General features: G+C 33.9%; 1 protein-coding gene across 7 annotated transcripts in view; it reads left to right on the plus strand.

Annotated features, from left to right (window-relative positions):
• LOC123554341 (disks large homolog 2-like) overlaps positions 1–22105 on the plus strand; it is a 179997-nt gene that overhangs the window by 129293 nt on the left and 28599 nt on the right. For 5 of the 7 annotated variants that reach the window (XM_053548156.1, XM_053548159.1, XM_053548160.1 and 2 more), the window contains 2 exons: positions 850–894; positions 5361–5417. The exons of 1 other annotated variant lie outside the window; for it this stretch is intronic. In XM_053548156.1, the coding sequence (XP_053404131.1) occupies positions 850–894; positions 5361–5417 (102 nt within the window). The remainder of the gene's footprint in view (positions 1–849; positions 895–5360; positions 5418–22105) is intronic. One more of the 7 variants, XM_053548157.1, reaches the window with a different exon arrangement.

Below are 22105 nucleotides of genomic sequence, written 5' to 3' on the forward strand. Positions count from 1 at the left end.
TCGAATCATAAATCTTGATGTGAAAAAACAGAGCAATATCAATTTTATTTTTCTGTCATTATACCTGCCAGAAGGTGAAATCAAGTGGCAATTAATACCTACCAGACAGTTAAACATACGGAGCAATTTTTGTATTCTGTTAATACGGTAGAAATGCCACCTGAGCTTAATAGTAAATTTAATTTTATTTTTTCATGTAGACATCAGCTCAGACAAAGGTTAGTTTTTGTATAACCATAAATTATAAATGTAAATGAACGAAACTGTCTCGCATTAAAAATGGTTTCTAGTTACAGTTATTATTATTATTGAACTTATATCTTAACAACATGATGTACTCCACTAGATATTAGAAATATCAGACATTATAGCTATAATAATCATCAACGTCATTGTCATCATTGCAATTTACTTATTTAAGCATGGTTATTATATCTGTAAAAGAAAGATAATCATATACGGCACAAAAATGTTTGCTGAAATAGTTATCTCCCTTCAACTGAAAAAAAATACTTGTAACCTCACAGTGCATGAAATCATGCAGTGGATCATTAAATTTGTCATTGTATTTTTGTATATCTTGCATGTTTTAGCACGGTTGTTTATGCAGGTATTGATTAGGCAATTAAAGCTTTAAAAGGCTGTAAACAGTCTAAGCTTTGGAGCTTTTGCTGTCAGAATATTCAATAAATGTATATTATTACAGACTTAACTATTGTAAATTCTTGAGCTTTTATGTTATCTTTTGTACAGGATATTGCGTATTGTATTTTGAGCTCAATACTAGTAACAGTTTTAGCTCAAATGAGCTCATTACTATTATCATCATTGGAAATTTTGCCTTTTCAGACAAGATCTGTTGAGACCTGAAGAAATTAGGCGGGACATGCCAAAGTAGGTCATTTACACCCAATCCTGTTCGTTCTAGTGTGCTTTTAGACTAACATAGGCTAGTCAGTCTTTTACTGCACGCAGTTGTTTCCTTTCTTCACATGAGAAAAAAATGAGCCACACCATGAGAAAACCAACATAGTGCATTTGTGACCAGCATGAGTCCAGACCAGCCTACGCTCCCGCTAATGGTTTCTCTAATTGCAATAGGCTTTGAAAGCAAACAGCATGGATCCTGACCAGACTGCGGGGATGTGCAGGCTGGTCTGCATCCATGCTGGTCGCAAACACACTATGTTGGTTTTCTCATGGTGCGGCTCAAATGTTGCTGACTTAATACTTGTTCTCTCTTTCATTCTCTCATTCAGCATCTTCAGCACTCCTTAATTAACATTCCGCTAATAAAGACATTTGACCAGGAAAAGGCCACCTGTATTGGCTGAATTTCTTCCTAATATTACAAGTAACATAGTTCAGAACCTATGTGATAGCTCTAAGGCTTTAAGTTAAAATTATTGCAGGTACTTAACTGAAATATTGTTAGATAAAAAAAAAAAAAAAACATAACTAAAAACACATCAAAGGCTGAACAGAAAACTTGTGTAAGCTGTTCTTCAAATTTAGTGATGGTGAATTACAACAGTTCGCAGTTTAGCATTCGAATTAGTCTGTGACAAGACTGCTGATAATGAGCAGACTGATTTTAATGAATACTGAATTTAAATGGCCAGAAAATGCCTATCAGATAAATATGAAATTACCTTCATGTTGTCAACAGGGCTAGGCTTTCAGTCAATTGTCTTGATAAATATTCTTTTTTGCTGATATAACTGGGATTATAATCACTGGAATATTGCCTCTTAAATTCTATATATGTAAAGAATTAAGATTAGTCTGAAAAGTATCTTATCTTGGGATTCAGATTCTTTTTATTTGCATTTGTCAGTTATATGATTTTTGGTAGCACAGGATATGTATGAGGTGAACATTGTCTCAAAACATCCTAATTCTATACACCTGTTATACAGCTTGTGGTGTGACCTGATGAAACCTGGTATTGTGGTTGGCATTCCAGCGGTCACATTGATATGTCATGTATCCATTTTGTTTTCATTTGCAGTCTAACAATTTTTAGCTCATCTGATTTTTTGAAAAAAAATGATGAGTTATTGTCATCACATGAGCGGTTGTCGGCGTCGGCGTCGGCGTCGGCGTCGGCGTTGCCTGGTTAAGTTTTATGTTTAGGTCAGCTTTTCTCCTAAACTATCAAAGCTATTGCTTTGAAACTTGGAATACTTGTTCACCATCATAAGCTGACCCTGTATAGCAAGAAACATAACTCCATCTTGCTTTTTGCAAGATTTATGGCCCCTTTTGTACTTAGAAAATATCAGATTTCTTGGTTAAGTTTTATGTTTAGGTCAACTTTTCTCCTAAACTATCAAAGCTATTGCTTTGAAACTTGGAATACTTGTTCACCATCATAATCAGACCCTGTACATCAAGAAACATAACTCCATCTTGCTTTTTGCAAGAATTATTGCCCCTTTTGGACTTAGAAAATCAGTTTTCTTGGTTAAGTTTTATGTTTAGGTCAGCTTTTATCCTAAACTATCAAAGCTATTGCTTTTAAAACTTGCAACACTTGTTCACCATCATAAGCTGACCCTGTACAGCAAGAAACATAACTCCATCCTGCTTTTTGCAAGATTTATGGCCCCTTTTGTTCTTAGAAAATATCAGATTTCTTGGTTAAGTTTTATGTTTAGGTCAACTTTTTCTCTTAAACTATCAAAGCTATTGCGTTGAAACTTGCAACACTTGTTCACCATCATAAGCTGACCCTGTACAGCAAGCAACATAACTCCATCCTGCTTTTTGCAATAATTATTGCCCCTTTTGGACTTAGAAAATCATTTTCTTGGTTGAGTATTATGTTTAAGTCAACTTTTCTCATAAACTATCAAAGCTATTGCTTTAAAACTTGCAACAGTTTTTCACCATCATAAGTGGACACTGTACATCAAGAAACATAACTCTATCCTGCTTTTTGCAAGAATGATGGCCCTTTTTAGACTTAGAAAATCATGGGTAGGACAATATTTCTATTATACAAAAAAAATCAGATGAGCGTCAGCACCCGCAAGGCGGTGCTCTTGTTTTTTATATAATTTGAATAATTAATTATCATTAGCAGGAATAGTGTTTTGTATTCAGTTATATTACTTTGTGTATTACCGGTAACAATATTTACTTTTTGTGCAGTAAGTTGTATTAAGTTAGAAAGTGTTTGAGGAATGAGATACATCAAAGTTTATTTTAACTTCTCATGACACCAGTCATATAACATTAATAAGGATTATGAAGTTTTCTTTTTTTCTGGAAAAAACGCAACCAAAAAATAAACTAAAATACTTCTGAACAATTACTCACAGGTGAGATTCGAGGGATCTGAAGCCCCGGGGATGATATATTCAGAATTATTAAAAATACCTGTAAAGGCACGAACACACTAAATAGCTGGCCTTCTCTATTCTATATAAATTTGTCAAATTTCCAATGAATACTGCACACATCAGGACAAATTATAAATATCTGTAACTTATACCTTTGTCAGTAAAAAATGGGATTTATGTTTGATGAAAAGAAAAATATTTAAAGTCAAACACCAAAACTGCAAGATCAGCTAAAATGAGACCACAAATTGTGGTGGTGGTGTATGACCTAAGATTTCATGCCAAAGTCTGTCAAGGTATCATTTCATTATGAAAATGCTTCCTAACTGTCAAGCACATGTCTGTCAGCAAAAAATTGCAAAGAAAATAAGGAAAATAGCTGTACAGGGCAAAAAAATATTTGAATCCGCCATTATGTGGCTATATTTTATTTTGCGCTATTTTCCTTTTTAGTGTCTGTATACCTAAACATGTTTAGATAAACTGACTGCCATTATGAAGCTGAAGGACTTCCTGTTATGTAATACACTGCAAATTGTTATTGGTAAATTTAGTTCTTACATATGCTTGCAATCAATACTGTTAAATGAAACAATTCTGGTTCAATAAATCTGGCTATCAGACAGACATTTGAAATTTACGCAGTTCTGTATCGTCTGATTCCATGTTGCTATTTTGGGATCAAGCATGTTAGGAAGTAGTTAATTAAAGTCTTGACTGTATACCCTCGTCTGCACGCAATGTGTATGCTCTTGTCATTTAATAGCAGCAATCGAAAAATATTGGGTCAAAAGACTTTATAGAATTCTGATATTTTAATTTTGATAAATAACACTTGAAAGCTGTTATTGTGACTGTGTCCAGAAACCGGTACAGTCTTTCTTTGCTTCTGTCTTTGTCTTATTGCTTTGGTGATTCTGTCCTCAGTACAGACAGATTTTATGCTGATTTTCTGCTTTTCTGTGCACAGTTACCTGTATTTTGGAAATATTTTCATTAATAGCCACATATATGTAAGAATTCAATTTTTATGCCCCCAAAGGGAGGCATATAGTTTTTGAACCGTCTGTCGGTCTGTCGGTCTGTCAGTCTGTCAGTCTGTCCGCAATTTTCGTGTCCGGTCCATATCTTTGTCATCGATGGATGGATTTTCAAATAACTTGGCATGAATGTGTACCACAGTAAGACGACGTGTCGCGCGCAAGACCCAGGTCCGTAGCTCAAAGGTCAAGGTCACACTTAGACATTAAAGGATAGTGCATTGATGGGCGTGTCCGGTCCATATCTTTGTCATCGATGGATGGATTTTCAAATAACTTGGCATGAATGTGTACCACAGTAAGACGACGTGTCGCGCGCAAGACCCAGGTCCGTAGCTCAAAGGTCAAGGTCACACTTAGACATTAAAGGATAGTGCATTGATGGGCGTGTCCGGTCCATATCTTTGTCAACCATGGATGGATTTTCAAATAACTTGGCATGAATGTGTACCACAGTAAGACAACGTGTCGCGCGCAAGACCCAGGTCAGTAGCTCAAAGGTCAAGGTCACACTTAGACGTTAAAGGTCATTTTTCATGATAGTGCATTGATGGGCGTGTCCGGTCCATATCTTTGTCATTCATGCATGGATTTTAAAATAACTACGCATGAATGTGTGGCACAGTAAGACGACATGTCGCGCGCAAGACCCAGCTCCGTAGGTCAAAGGTCCTAAACTCTAACATCGGCCATAACTACTCATTCAAAGTGCCATCGGGGGCATATGTCATCCTATGGAGACAGCTCTTGTTAATAAGGTATTTTTATCTTATCAACCTTTCTCTGGTATATTGTTTTAACTGTTAATTCTCTTATAAACTTGATTTTTTTTTTCAATTTTCAACTGAGTATGGTATTGATTTCTACTTTACTTGTATAGATTCTCTCTAGATGAAATATTGTTTTGCATGATAAACTGTTGTATAGTAGTATACATTGTATAGTGTTTTCTATGTATGCTGTTGTATTACAGACTGCCGGCACATGAAATGCCGCTTACCGAAGACGAGATTCTTCAAGATATGCCCAAGTATGATATATAAATTACACTACGTAGAGCAGTGTATCACTCATGCTTTGTAGTGTTTTTTTTGTGGCTTTTTAGTGTGCTAACTATGTACACTTTCTTTCTAGTGTGCAACTTATTGCAGAATTTGTATATTTCTTTTACAAGCATTCACTTTTATATAGAGTTTGTTTGGAGTAAGGTACACAGCAGCAGTATGTTAAATGTATCAATAAAATAAAGAATCAGTTCTGTACCTCCAGGGTCAAGGGCAAGGGCACTCAACTCCTCTTCAGGGGCATTCATCACTTTCAGTTACTTATTACATCTCTTCATAATTAAAGTGAGGAAAGATGATAAACCTACCTAGAGTAAAAGTCTAGTGTAATAACTGTAAAACTAAAAAATTTCTTGATGTAAGTCTTTGGTATTGCTTCACCTGTGAAAGAAAACTAATTTCATTAAGAATAAATATACACAAGTTTCAGTATTTGTTTTGTCCCAAGTAGAGTCCCAAAAACATTTCAGTTGTAAAAACTCCTCCAAGCTGAACACTAAAGGACCAAAAGCAAGGTTCAGTGTCCAGTTGTTTTTTTAACATAAGAAGGACCTTACAACGACTAAGATGATTGTTCTTTTTTAAGGGTTTGCAATTTTCAGGTGTTATGGTTTAGAAGAGTTAAACTGTATTTCTTCTGTTATTGCTTAAATATATACATAGAAGTAGATGCTTTTAGAATATGTTTCTGTTTGCTACATCTTCTGAAGCTTTATAATGCTTACCCACATGTTTGCAAATATTCTTTTCATAAATCATGTTTCACTATATGACATATTTAATATGAAGTCATAGGTCCAGTACATGATACATTTTAGCCAAGAATTGCATTTATCTAAGTCATGTTTCATTTTAGTCATTTATAAATCTAAGTCATTTCATTATGCAAAATTCTTACTAGTCATGTTTCATTATATGGTGCCAAATTGCATAAATCTAAGTCATGTTTATTATAGCCAATTTATATGTCTATGTAGTTCTTATAGCCAAATGCATTCTAGTCATGTTGTTAGTCAAAATTGTATAGACTAAGTCATGTTGCTTATAGCCAAGAAATGCATTTCTAAGTCATGTTTCATTATAGTCAAAATTGTATATGTCTAAGTCATGTTTTGTTATAGCCAAGTCATGTTTTGTTATAGTCAAAATTGTATATGTCTAAGTCATGTTGCGTTATAGCCAAGAAATGCATTTCTAAGTCATGTTTCATTATAGTCAAAATTGTATATGTCTAAGTCATGTTTTGTTATAGCCAAGAAATGCATTCATTTCTAAGTCATGTTTCATTATAATAGTAAAAATTGTATATGTCTAAGTTATGTTTCATTAAAGCCAGAAATTGCATCTATCTAAATCGGGTTCCATCTAAGTCAACGATTACATCTATCTCAGTCATGTTTCTTAGATATAGGGTCCAGAAGTCGATTGATTGTAGCCAAGAATTATGTCTCTGTAAGTCATCTTTCACAGTAATAAGGTCTGGAACTTGATTCATTATTGTCAAAAATGACAGTTTTGTAAGTCTTGTTTCACAGTAATAGGGTCCAGTATTCATAGTAGTCAAGAATCACATTTTCATAACTCATGTAAACTTTCACTAATACGGCAATATACATGTACTTAATATCACAAATCCTAGTGAATGCTTAACACTTTCAATTTATATGATACCCAAAATATTGCTTCACAGTATGTAGTCGTTACTAATTTTTCATACTAACAGAAGTACTGCAAGACACATATTTAATGTAAATATTCATGAATCTGAACATATTTAAATACTAAAAGTGCCTTGGCACGCAAAATAGTTTTCTTTAGCAAAAAACTTATTTGAACATGCCCTTCATAAGCCCACTCTTGAGTCTTCTTTTAAGGAAGTTAATGGCTTGCAGAATGTTGGGAAACTTTACCTAGGTAATCACCAATACCTCAGATTATTCTTGAAGGTAGAGAAGGCTGTTCTGCCACAATAGAAACTGGAGCGCCACCGTATGACACCTTGGCGCAGAAACTGGATTAGTTCACACTTACCAACTTTTTGGGCTGAAGTGAGGAATCATTATGTTGGTGTGAATTAAAATTCCATAGAAACAACATTTAATTTGAGTAATGCAAGGTAAAATTCCCTATCCCTACTGTGAAGCTGTGTGATAGATTTTTCATCTCATTTGTCTATATAGAATTTCTGGACAGGAAAAAAGGAAAATCGTTACATACTTGAATACACTTGACATGAGAATTGTATGGCTTCCAGGGTAAAAGTCTGTAGTCATTTAATGGATTTTGCAAATTATTTGAAGAGGGAAATGTCATTATAATATTGATAGTTTTCTGTCTATGGTTTCCAAGCAGAGAATGTTCTCTGTCTTTAAGAAAGCTTGAATTCTTGTTAGAACTTCTTCAGGGCATGAATGGTTTTCAGTTGGTATATTATGATGTATTTAGTGCATTTATAAATTGAGTTTTCTGCCCCTACATGGATTTATCTATTATTCTGCCTGTCTCAGATACATGGAGGATTAGTGAGCTGGGTAACAGTAAAGAGGAGAATAGGTTTATTTTGTATCCAAGGAGTGATGAGCTTCCCCTCCCCTCATCCCCAGGGTACCATCCAAGTGGCAAAAGAAGTGCTTTATGATTGTCAAAATTTGAATATCAGTTTTTCAGTTAGATTTGATTTGAGTTCATGATACTTCTTTAGCTTCTGGGTCAAAGGGTACAAATTTTGGAAACACACTGGCAACAACAAATCAGATACGGTTTTGAGAATGGTCTTCAAATTCGGTTTTATAGCCTCGAGCTAAAGGCATGAAAATACATCCCGGTATGTCTGTTTAGTGCTGACACAGATATTTAGGGATCAGATTAGTTCAAACCTGCCCGCTTAGCTCAATAGAGAGAGCGCCGATCTATGGATCACAGGATCGTGAGATCGATCCTCAGGCGGGGCATATGTCCTCCGTGATGATTTGATGAAAGACATTGTGTCTGAAATCAATCGTCTTCCACCTCTGATTCATGCAGGGAAGTTGGCAGTTACTTGCAGAGAACAGGTTTGTACTGGTACAGAATCCAGGAACACTGGTTAGGTTAACTGCCCACCTTTATTTAACTGAAATAATGTTGAAAAATGGTATTAAACCCAAAAAACAAAACAAACAAATTAGTTTTGTACCAGTGTATTGGTTAAAATCATTAATGTGAGGACATTCTTGAAATGGTGTTGCAGTTGATACAGTATACGTGCAATGCCTGTAACACTAGCCAGCATGCTCATAACATGGTGAAAACCTAGAATCATCATAATTTAATTATTTGTCCTGCGCAGGGATTGTAAATGACATTAGTTGTGTTACTTGATACCAGCTGATGATTAGCTAATGATGGTTTTGCCGATCGATTCAATAATTGCCATTACTTAGCCGCTGAGATTTAATTACTAGGACAAGCGGCTGATTCTACATTGATATCTTGATGGATACTAATGTAAAAATACTCAATTAATGTAAAACAAGCCCACCTTGGGATGTATTTATCTCTACTACAGGATATGTTTATCTCTTCTACATTTTCCTAGTGAAATTCTCGGCGGTATTCATGTTAGGTTTTTCTGAGTAAAACTAACTGCTATACAAGTTTATAAATATTTTAGACAACATTTTTATTTCCCTAAAGAACACAAAAAAGCAATGGGGTTTAGAAATGATCACATAAATTAGTCAGTGTGCATTTTACCGAAGATTTTTACCAAAGTTGGGCAGAATTTTTGTCAAGTGGCATTGTACTGCAGTTTTGTAAAAGAAATGTTAGGGGAATAGTTATTTAGTCATATCTTGCTAAGAGTTTTAGGAGATTCAGCGCTGCTATTGTAGTATGAATTCTTCATTACAGAATGTGTATTGCTTAATCCTTCATCACAAGGTCAATATAAGAATATATTCTGAAAATGTACTGAGTAATTGATATCTTGGATAATAATCAAGTTTTCTTCATGGATAGTGGTCCACAATTGAATCCGTCTTTTATTCATACACCTCCAGTCTTAACACAGCAATAGAGTGATTGCCAACAGAAATATTGGGCGTTATTCCCGAAATAGTCATGAAAAATATTCCTGACAAGGCCTGTCAATCAAGAAAACTCTGTGACTTATAGGATTTTACCCAAAAGAGTCATAAAGAAATATGTCTTGGTTTTCAGCATTGACTGTGACAGAAGCACATGTTGTGTACTTATTAATTAAGTCCTAGGTTGTACATGACAAGGAGTAATACTGTGTTCAAATAAAATAATAGCATTTAATTTACACAATTATGTAACAAAGTTATGGAAGTCTTTACCATTTCTAAGTTTGCCAAGAACCAGAAAGGAAGTCTAGGTACTTCCAGCATTGTGCAAGTGATTCCTGCAAGCGTCTGCTGCTAAACCAAATGTCAGTTAACTTGATGTGCACCGCAGAATGATGTCACCAGGTCGGACGTAAAAAAAAAATAGTGCACACCAGTTCTGTCTCAAAACTGAAACAGCCGGTTTTATGTGCACAATCATTTTGCCAATGGCAGAGTCACATTTTGAAAATGGTCTTCCATCAGTTTTGTAACCTTAGAACCAGTCTGAAATAAGTACAAACTAAACAATGTTAAAAGTCCTTGTGTAATAACAGTATATAATGCTGATGAAGTTTTAGTTTTGTGTGGCTAGCTTTAATTTGAGCAACCCATGCTATGAAACTGTCAAACATACTAATTCTACTACTTCTCTTTGAGTTGTATTGTAGTTTATATGGGAAATAAATTGACAAGTGCATCAAAATAAGTTCAGTCTTGTCTTTGTAATGTTTGCTTTATATATGTGACATCCCAGTGATCCCACACTTCAACCCTTTCAAGGACTTACTTTATTATGACACTTAACACTTAAAGAGATCTTTGCACCTACCATATCATGCTCCTAAAAGCCCTCTTCTCTGCGTACCTAGATTATTACAAAGGTTGGATAAAAATACCCAGTACCTACCTTCTGCTAATTGATTAAGTAAAAGATATTTGTCACCTTAAATTAAGGTGTCTGCTAAATATTTGTAATTGAACAATGTGTTTAAATATTTTAATGACATATGTCATTGAAAAGGGATATGATTTACAGGTCATTAACCTTTCCGTAAATAAAAATTATCTATTGTTAACCACAAGGACCAACATTGTAATTTTACCTAGGGTCATTTCACGCCCAATTATTTTTAAACCATGTCCAATATTTACAAAAGGTAGTATTATATCTTTGTATTTCGTTTTCGTACATTTATAGGAAAAAAAAGGAAACAGTGCGTATTTATACGATTGCCTCATTTGGACTTGTATTACTGTCATTGACAAGAAAATAGGCCTGTTAACGCACAGTGATAAACCTCTTGCCGCTCAAATCAATAATGGTTGAATGAATTTTCTACGACTACACACACCGTGTATAGAAATTACAGCACTACACGAGAAGTTACGATAAACGTGTACTGCTTTGTACAAATATAGCTTAAAGCTTTATATTTCATGAGGATAGGGTTTAATGGTTTTAATATGGCAGTGCACTAGGTCGAATAGCAAATATTTGTTTTTCTTTTGTTTATAGTTGACACATATAGAAGGCTATTATCATGGAGTAATTGTACAGTGGACAGTATTTATTTTAAGAGACAGTATACGGTAAACATAAGGTCTTAGTTAAAGGTAGAAATTGTAAATTGTGTGTGCCACCAGGATTTTAAAAGCTTAAATAGCGATTTTATATACAAAATTGACACTTTTGAATACATTTTAAGGCTGTGTTAAAATAGAATTGTGTATAGAAGTGTGACTGTGTTTTATCAATTGATAATCAATAAAATATAACCATATTGGCAGGATAAAACATGACAGTATAGTGATAATTAATTGATCAATGATCTTTTTTTCTCGTGGAAAAAAGCAATACATAGAAAAATGTAGGGAAAGGAAGTGTTAAAGTGCCTTTATTTATAGCTGTTTCTGTGATATAAGTGGGTGGATTTAGGAGGAGATGAAATTCATGAGATTTCCCTTATAACGAAGCATGTATGGATATAAACAAGGGTTCACTGCCAAGAAAGAGCCCTATTTCTATGACCCCAGAGTCACCAGGTAAGGCTGTTATGAAAAAAAATTGTCCTTAAAAGCAAGAATTGTAGCTAGTTTGATTGGCATTTTAAGCATTCTACCTAAGTCATATCCCATGTAATCCCAACTTATTGATGTGTTCATAGTTTTATTTTTACCTGTATTACTTCAAGGTCATTTGCAACATAGAAGTATAATATTATGCATGTTTGACATAATTATTATGATAAAATATGCAGGTAATAACATATTTATATTACCTTTCATATTGTAATTTCACCTAATGTGTATTTTATGCATAAATGGGTACAGTGAAGTCGTTAATATTCATGGAGGATTAAATAGCTGTTTTGGACAAAACTACACAATTTCATGATTTGACAGTTATTAACTAAACTATTACATCTCGAAAATAAATGTTATAATTTTACAAAGAGCTGGTGATTAATTGATAATCAACATAATATATAAAAGAAAACTTGTATGCATGTGACCTTTCTAAAATTTATACAAAATTGAATTAGCTTCATTAAGTACTCAGACAAGTTTAGTATTTGAAATTTACTAAAAACTTGATAAATATTATCTAATCTGTCTGAGATATATCCACTTTTGACCGACAAGTACACTGATAACAAGGATTATTGATGATTTTGAAATTTCCAACATAGTATGTCAGGTAGGAGACATCTCAGCTAGTACATAGAAATACATTTTGTTTGACCATATTTAAACCAGCAGCATAATATAGGTCATTGTTACCTAGACCAGGAGCTAGAAATTCATAAGTAAAATTAATAGACCTTGTTGGTGGCATTTTAGGTGTGAGGGTCACATACTGGAATCCTAGTTAGAGCAAAACGTGACATTTGACCACGGTCTCTAAAGTCCTTTACTTAAATTAGGTGCATGTATTTTGCCATAAAACCTGGAAGCTGTCATCAAGTATAGTGTTATTTCTAACATCTAAATTGGCTGTCAGAACATAAGAGTACAACTTGGAGTAAATGTAAAATAAATGTTAAAAACATTTAATAGACTTGCCAGTGCGGAGGACTTGCGTAGGAAGTTGTCTGTGTTGAGTGTTTACATTGATGTCATGTTGATTTTCCTCTTGATTCTATTACATCTTTTCTCAGACATATAAAGCTATTGGCTGCATTAAGGATGGAAAAAAACGTTCTTCCTTGCGGGAGTGATACATTTTCCCAGTAATTGATAAAAGTCAATACTTGGCCATTGTAAATGTCAACGTTAGAAATAATATCTCTTGTAAATCTGGTATTCCATAAATAGGTTCCATTCCGGTCTGTTGGAGAGTAATAGCAATTTTTGCACTGCTTTTATGTCTAGTAAACAATTGCACGTTGACCTTAAAGAAACATAAAATGAAACTGGCTAATTTGATGGATTCTGTTTTATTTGGCATTTGGACAAGCTCTTGGCAAGTATAGCTTGATCAGTGGTTACGAAACAATGCCTTTCCTATGTCCGCTGTATTTGTTGTTTCTCAGATAGAAATAATTGGAGTTGTCCTAGTCTTAATTGGCTGCTCTTAGTATGTGATATTGACCGAAATAAGTGTCTGAAATGATGACTTTTTTCGCCAAGAACCTGTCAAGAAAGTCTGAAATAATTATATTTGTTAAGGAAACATTTCAAAATGTATGAAGTTTTGATTGTATTTAGCAAGAATGCTATATCATATCCTTGGGTGTGATAGCTTGTATCACAGAAATATACCTCACCTGAGAAGATTCTAGTATTTTACCAATAGTACCTACCCAATAATATGTATCAAAGTGACAGACATTCTAGTATTTGTCAGTAATATGCATTAAATTGACAGACATTCTAGTATTTTACCAACAATATGCATCAAATTGACATTCTAGTATTTTACCAACAATATGCATCAATTGACAGACATTCTAGTAGTTTACCAACAGTATGCATCAAAATGACAGACATTCTAGTATTTGTCAGTAATACGCATCAATTGACAGAGATTCTAATATTTTACCAACAATAGTAATCCAATAATATGTATCAAAGTGACATACATTCTAGTATTTGTCAATAATATGCATTGTATTTACAGACATTTTAGCAAATGTTTGGGAGATTGCATAATTGTACTTTGACAAACATTCTAGCATTTGTCAGGAAAATGCTTTAAATTAATGTGTGGAGTAACAGTTCTTTAATATAGCTGTTTGCCAAGCAATGCAACATTGTAGATGTCCAGACATTCATTGTAACATTTGTTGAAGAATTTCATACAAGCGTATTTCCAGGCTCCCATACGAAAAACATTGAACACCAGTCACCAGAACTTTTGGAATCTTAAGCATTGCTATATCTGGGGATCATACATAATTGAATAATTGGTTGTAGCTTGTCTGGCATATTTTGATGTAATTGTGTCATAAAAGAGACATTATGTAATATCGGAGTATATAGAATTGGGTAGAGTGTTGTCTGGATGCTTTGGTCTGAAAAGGCATAGATGGTGTTCCAATATGCTGCATCCAATTTCTTCACCTAAAGACAATTTCAAACATTACCTTTCAATTTTAATGTATAGTGTGAAGACAAGCAAGCGAGATGAACAGATGGAGGTTCAGGACAGAACTTAGTAGGTCAAGAGTTTGATCTTCTTATAAAGCAAAATGTTATTCATGATAACTTGATCAGTGCTTAGTAACAAAAGTCATTCAGAGGTCTTGAATTTGATGTTCTTGTAAAACAGATTTTATCTCTACTGGTTTTTATGGCTAAAGTTATTCAACTGACTTTGTGCTGATCAGTAAATACAGCAGCTCTCTTGATTGAAACATTGTTGGTAATGCTACTAAAAGTGTACAATTTTTCCTTGGTAGTGTAATGTCTGATTAATAATATTGAAAAGAAATATAATACCAAGTAATTTTTTGACACTAGTTACATTTTCTTTTTGAAATTTTGTCATTTTCTGCAAAAAAAAAAAAAAATGTTGTAAAATTACAATATGAAGAGACTAGTAATATCTTGAGAAAATGTTTACTTGTCTTAATAGTATACAATTATAAACTGTTTATTTGTCAGTAATTTATGCAGTTGCATGATTCATGCATTACACATCATCTTCACTGCTCCAGTTAACAATATCACAGTAACATACTAAATTTCAGGTAACAGTCCGTATAATTAGATTCATTAACATTTCTATGAATGAAATGAGACAGCCATGAATTATTAATGTGTGTGGGACCTTATATGTGTAACTTGAAATGGTGTTTAAAAAACTATTTCCGCTTTCTGTTCCTTGCAAAATGTAAAGAGACGGAATTCGAAAAGTAATCGTTTTCGTAGTATTTTATATACCAAATTTTGAAAAAAAGAAGTATTTTACACACATTTTTGATTTGCATAAAAAATAAAAGATATTTTATCATACTTGCTTCAAACACGTAGCTGTATGTTAACTATTTAGAGAGATATTTTGCAAGAAATAGATTGACAGATGGTTTATTTTAGCTTTTTACCCAGTCTCTTAAAGGGAAGGGTCACAGAAAGAGAATGTTCTTTAACTTAATTAATTTTTCTATATAAATGACTGTTTACCGTCATGAAAACATGTGACAAATTGTCCAGTCATGACAAACTAATTATCTTACCCTTATTTGTGGTAAAAGTGAGTAACGTATGACATTTGATAGCATTTTTCATGTACAGTACTGTCCAAACCTAATTTATGTGACGTCAGCAAATTCCTGAAAATTGTTTACCTAAGTCATCAAGCAGTGGAATAATATGTCTTTTTTTTCATCTGTACATGAAAAATTTTAATACAATATTTCAAAGAATTTTAACTTTTCACCCACTATTTCACCTGCAATATATATCCCATTAAAGAAATTAGAGCATTGTTTCATTTTTGGCCTACACAACTGTTTCGGAAACTGGGAAAAATAAAAGAATGTTTGTCTCAATTTTTGTAGATTAGATCAGTTTCGGGTCCACAATGAGTATTTGTTCAATTGTAAAAGTCACAATATTGTTATTGTTGTGGTAAATCTATTTGACACCTGTTGATGTGACCTTATGACTTCAGTGATACTATCAGTGCAGTATATAGTACTAGACCAAAATATTTCTACTGTCCTACTAACCTCAGGGGACGTACACAGGTTCTATTTATACAGATATATTGATGAAATATTCATCAATGATCAATAATCATTTGAAAAATTGGTAAATAATAAATTGCTGTTAAATTTACTTAAACAAGTTTCAGTTTGTACAAAACAATCTGAAAGACAGCTGTACAGAAAATCTTCCATTAAATGCATTATTAAGGTCTAGAGAATCAAAGGCACAAATAAAAAAATTGTTGTGCAATTTCCCTTAATTAAAAAAAAAAAAAAGATGGGTTTGATGTAAAATGTAATTGCTAGTGCTACATCTGTTTCTAAAGCCTTTAAGGCCTTCAGTTGGTTTGTAAAATTTGCTTTATGAAACAATGTTACTTAATACAGAAAATGTAAGTTTCATGTACATTCTTTAAACTCGAAGGTTGAGGGAGGGTAAGGTGTAATTGAATTAAGCCAGTTTAAGTACTGTATGTACACATTGCAATGTCTCTAGGTCTTGACAGCTTAAGATAATATGTTTGTTTTCACTCTTATATTAAAATCCTCTTTAACACTTACATAGAATCTAATAAGGGCTTATTATTGTGACTTTCTATTATCTATACACATTTTTGTAATCAGTGATTTTAAATAAGGTCTGAGGGAAAAAATAATCTTCAGCAGGGTGCTAGTCTTAGCTGCAAAATTGGTGAAAGCCCACATGAATAGGTCCATAGGAAAAAAAGATAAAAAATGATGAATTGTGAGAGCAAGAGAACAACCTTCATTGTTGTATGTAAAAGTAAAAGTTTCTTTTTCTTAAAAATTTATAGTGCAACCCTCTAAATGTTAGTATTGGAAGTGGAAATAAAGAAATAATGCAACCATTATTGGACTATGTTAATAATGCAAATTTTCTAAGGTGATGCAAGCATAGTGTTAAAATGAGACAACTGTATCAGCATGTCAAGCTGTTGTTAGGTAATTCCGAATCAATAAAACGAGTTTGTCTATCAATATTTGAGCCGTGCCATGACAAAACCAACATAGTGGGTTTGCGACCAGCATGGATCCAGACCAGCCTGCGCATCCGCGCAGTCTGGTCAGGATCCATGCTGTTCGCTAACAGTTTCTCCAATTCCAATAGGCTTTAAAAGCGAACAGCATGGAGCCTGACCAGACTGTGCGGATGCGCAGGCTGGTCTGGATCCATGCTGGTCGCAAAGCCACTATGTTGGTTTTCCCATGGCATGGCTCATTTAGCTCTTGCTTCAGTTCTCACTTCTAATGGAATCAGAAACTGAGAAAATGATCTAATCTTGGAAATAACCCTTTGGCAAGAATAGCAAGACCTGACATTTTTCTCAGCTGTCAATATCAAATGTCTGCAGGAAGAAGAAAAAAGCTGGAAGGCGATAATTGTAAGCGACAGGGGGAATAACTCTTAAGTGGTTTTGTACAGAGTGCAAGTTGAATCAGTATATGTTGTATTTTTTCGCCTAAAACAAAGTACTAGTGTAGAATAGTTTCATATGAAGAAGTATGAATTTATATTGAAATTACTGGACTTTTCAGTTTCTTGTAGTTAGAGGGGATGGGGACTCAGTTTTCAAAAATGGCAGCGTGGTAACTTAGAAATCAAAATGCAGTAAAAAGCAGGAATTACTTCCCTTTAATTTTGGAGTAGTTTTTATTAATATTGAGATCAGTTTGCATATGTGATTCTTATGGATGTTGTTAATGAGTTTTTGGTTTGCACATCTTTGTAGGCCTGTTTGGAAAAACTGCCTTAGCAGATTCCACTAAATTAAAAAAAAAGGTCAGATTTTGAGGGGTTGGGAGTGCATCATGTGTTAATAAAGCAGTCATGTAGGTATGGAGAACTTTGATTGAATAAGTGAGGTAACAATGAGTGCACATGGTCATGTCAAGGAATTGAAGCCTTCTCAGTATTCCATGTAAAAGTGACAGTCTAGACATTTCCCAATTCCTAGGTGTGGCATGTTCCACTCTGCTTGTGTGGAGAGGGCTAGAGGAGGGAACAAATGAAAATTGCTGCTCTCGGCTCTGCATTTTCCAAAATAATTGCTTCATTATCTTTATTCTTTTGTCATCTTTCAGTCATATTAATCAGAACTTAATTTGAGCCGTGCCATGGGAAAACCAACATAGTGGGTTTGCGACCAGCATGGATCCAGACCAGCCTGCGCATCCGCGCAGTCTGGTCAGGATCCATGCTGTTCGCTAAGAGTTTCTCCAATTCCAATAGGCTTTAAAAGCGAACAGCATGGAACCTGACCAGACTGCGCGGATGCGCAGGCTGGTCTGGATCCATGCTGGTCGCAAACCCACTATGTTGGTTTTCTCATGGCACGGCTCATTTACTTTCTTAAAAGGCAGTTCTAAAATAAATTTATTCTGACATCTTTTGAGGAATTTAAAAACAAAGGAGTGGGCAGAATCTTAGCAAGGTTATGAGGAAATAATGAAGTAATGGGTAAATAAAATAGTCAGTATTGGTGCTTAGGAAAGGGTTATGGGTAAATAGTAACTCCTTGTATGTGTTTTACATAGTTTTAGCTATTGAACTTTCATGTTAGTAGCCTAGTATAAAAGACTGAAAGTTCCATAATGTTTTTAACTTTATATTAAAAGCAGGTGACGCAGCTGTCCAAATTGAGAATATTTATAATTGAATATTTAATTAGAAATGTAGGCTTTGGATCAGTATGACATATGACCATATACAGTAAGAGCCATTAAGGTAGTTCTGCACGTTTGATAAACCGGAAGTAATGGCGTAACGTCATTTATCCGGAAAACGTAGAATAATGCCTGGATTCGGCGTACGGAAACGAAAATCATTTTATAAATTAATGGCAACCAGTGAGTAAATTTATTAAAATGGCACTGTTACTATCTTTATAAAGTTAAAATATGATATTAAAACATCTGACACTTAAATAACTCAAAATAATGTCTTAAAATTAGCTTAAAATAGGCGGTTCACTTTAATCATAGCCAAATATCTCAAAAATAAGCACACGGACCTATATATTTTATTTCATCATATTATAGGCCATATATTTATTTACAACTGTGAGAAGTTTCATTAAAATCTACATTGTAGAAAAATTTCTATTCGCGAAAATGTTATGAAAGTTGCGATTTCCCCATAGACTTCCATTACGAAAACTTGCATGAGGTCGAAATTTTTCAAATCAGTCTAGCAAAAAATCAAGCACACGGCCCTATCTTTTTTTTTTGCTGAATTTTCTTAGTATATTCTGAAGTTTTGAAAAATCAGAGTTTAATCAAATTCTACATTGTAGAAAAATTTTCGATCGTAACGTGCAGAACTACCTTAAGGGATAATCTACTTTTAAACTCAAGACAAGTATATGAGAAAACAAGTATCAGAAGTAGGATTTAACTCGAAACTGATATATTTTATATGTTTGTATTTAAAAAAAAAAAAATGGCTGCAACATTTTTAAACATAGGCATTTAATAATGACTTTTCATTTATGAATGCTTATAGATGAGAGGTCTTTAGATATATTCAGTATAAGTGTGCATTCAACTAGAAATGGAATATCTGGGAGAAAACTATTAAATTAGGATAAACAAAACTTCTTGTCTAGAACTATTCAATTAGGATAAACAAAACTTCTTGTCTAGATATTTCTGGTTTTCCATTTCACAAAGCTTAGCTATACAAATTATGTCAGATTGCTTGGTTTTACACAACAAAACATACACTAATTGGATTTCTAATTGGTGTCTAAAAGTAGCTCTATTTGGTTGCAGAATGTTTACCTAGTATTCTCCAATTTCATCTCTTTATTTGTCTTGTGTAATAATTCCTGCAAGATGGAGAATGAAGTTCATGTAAAATTATGCTGATGGGTGACATTTTCTATTTGTAAGTAGAATTGAGGAGAGGACAAAATAGATTAAAAAGATCTTAATGCAACACAGTTGCTGCAGTTCCCTGTGGGACTTGATTATTTCATTGTTTGTCTAAAACAGGTCCCTGTGTGATCTGAATTCTGTTGGTATTGGTGCATATATTGAGTAATAATTGATGTAATAATTGATGAAAAGATAGGAAAGATTTTTGTGGCCCCGCACATTTGTGTTGTTTCTTGGGATGGCACTTAGAGTTACTCTTGTCCATCCAAAAAGTATTTGGCCTAGTGTTATCGGACATCATAGGTTTGTTAAGGCCTTTTTTTTTATTGTTTGGTTTACGAACCGCCAGGATGACACATGGTCGTAGGGGGAGGAAAATAAAATAAAATAAAAATACAGAATCAGATTTTTTTTCTCCGTAGGAAACAGACCTTTGAAAGGAATATGGGTAAATTCTACGTAACATCACACAGGCTGCATGTTATAATCTTCTTTCCCATATTTGCTGCTTTTTCATTCAAAATAATCTGTGACCTTGGTTATATTTGATTAAAAATGAGCCTTTGGGCTTGTCATAGCTGCTTGAGAAAAAAATTTGTCTTTGTATTTTTGTAAAATTACATTAAGCTGGGCATTTAGCTGTAACATTTTTCTTGAAAGGACTATACTATACATAAAAACTATTCTCACATACTAAATGAGTGGAGACATAGCAGTCATATGTTAAACACTGAAATTAATACCTTGTGTTAAAACAACAGCTGGGAAGAATCTTATTCCCCACATTTGAAGAACACTGTTTGTCAGATCTTACACCAATGGATATGATTTTACACTCAGCAGCTATCAAGCATCTTGTCTGATTATGGACCCAACAACACTGTGCCTAATAAGCATGCAATTATCTTTTTAAGTGTTAGGAATAGGAGGTTTTTAGCAATCTGGTAAACAGACACCTAGCCTATGTTTTGCCGGTCTGTTAACTGGAAGCCTTGCCTTTCCTCTTATGGTTTTCTTGGCATTTGTTGATTTATTTTATGAATAGGCCTAATGTAATGCAACAGTTCATCTTTGCCATGATCTTTGAAAATTCTGTCAATCAATATTTGTCTTGGCACATCTACTGGACAACAACATTGAAAAAGACAGTAATTGCATCTATAATCAACATTAATCTGATGTTAATCTGTAACGTACAATAATTTCATTAAAAAATACGTAATTCATAATTTATAAACAAACAGGTTACCAGACGCCAAAAAGCCCAAGTGGACAGGCTAAACGTATGTTACCGGGCCTTACAATTACACCGTTTTGATGTCCCCTGTGCCAGTTTATTTCATCAAACAAAAGTACTTTCATCATTGTGTATATAAATTTCGGGAAAAATTGCTTTTAAGTCCTCATAATAAGCGGTGCCAAGAATCACCGTAAATTATAAGCAATGCGCTATTGGGACGACAGTTACCATAAACATAGTCGTATACTGAACACAGACTGCATATCACCGACAATTGGCCATTTTTCCAGGAAAGCACTACGTCGCAACTTTGAATGTTGATGCATTTTCATTAAAATAACTTCAAAACTTTGGAAATAATACAGCCTGGGCGCAGCCATTTTTAAACGTTTCGTAAATTGCGTAACAAGCATGCTGATTGGGCGCAGTATATATTGGAAATTTTAATCGGACGTATACGTCACGCATAAGATATTAAGGTTAAAAATAGAATTATAGGAATTCCTAATGTTGATTTGACTAGTTCGCCGGACGGATATTCGAAGAACGAGACTTTTTTTTCTTCTTTTTGGAATACGCGATGCATTTTTTCTTTTGCAAGCTGTTATGTCATAGCGGAGGAAATAAAAAAATTACATTTTTTTTCAATTTTATTTTTTTTTTCTGAAAACTCATTTTTTCGAGCGGCGGTTCCGTAAACCGAAAAATAAAAAATAAAAGGCCTAATCAGCATGAAATTGTACACATTTGGGGTTATGTTTGGGATGTCACTCAGTAAGACCAAAGCTAAGGCTCTAAATTGTCAGAAATATGCATGAAGGGCCTAAATTTTTGTTTAATACCCACTTTAAAATTGCCTTTGACCCAGAGTCATTAAGTGTTACAGAAATGTTATTCTGTGTGTGAGGTTGTTAATATGGGGTTTTGTTTGTGATTTTAGATCAGAGCTATGGCCCATGGCTTGCTTATAAATATGCATAAAAGGCTTATAACTTTGTACCATGAGTGAGACTGAGCATGTATTTCAAAAAGTATATTGACTTAAATTCATTAAACCTTGTAGGAATATGAAGTTGTGCATCTGGGGTTATGTTTGGGATAGCACCCAACAAGACTACAGAATTAAGGCCCTTGACCTTGTCAAATATATGTGTAAAGGGCCTAAAAGTATTTGATCTGGAGTCCTGAAACTTTATAAGAATAATTTGTTTAGCATGAAGTTGTGTACCTGGATTATTTTCTGCACTATTTCAGCT

Source organism: Mercenaria mercenaria, chromosome 7 (genome assembly GCF_021730395.1).
Source record: "Mercenaria mercenaria strain notata chromosome 7, MADL_Memer_1, whole genome shotgun sequence".
Lineage (NCBI taxonomy): Eukaryota > Metazoa > Mollusca > Bivalvia > Venerida > Veneridae > Mercenaria > Mercenaria mercenaria.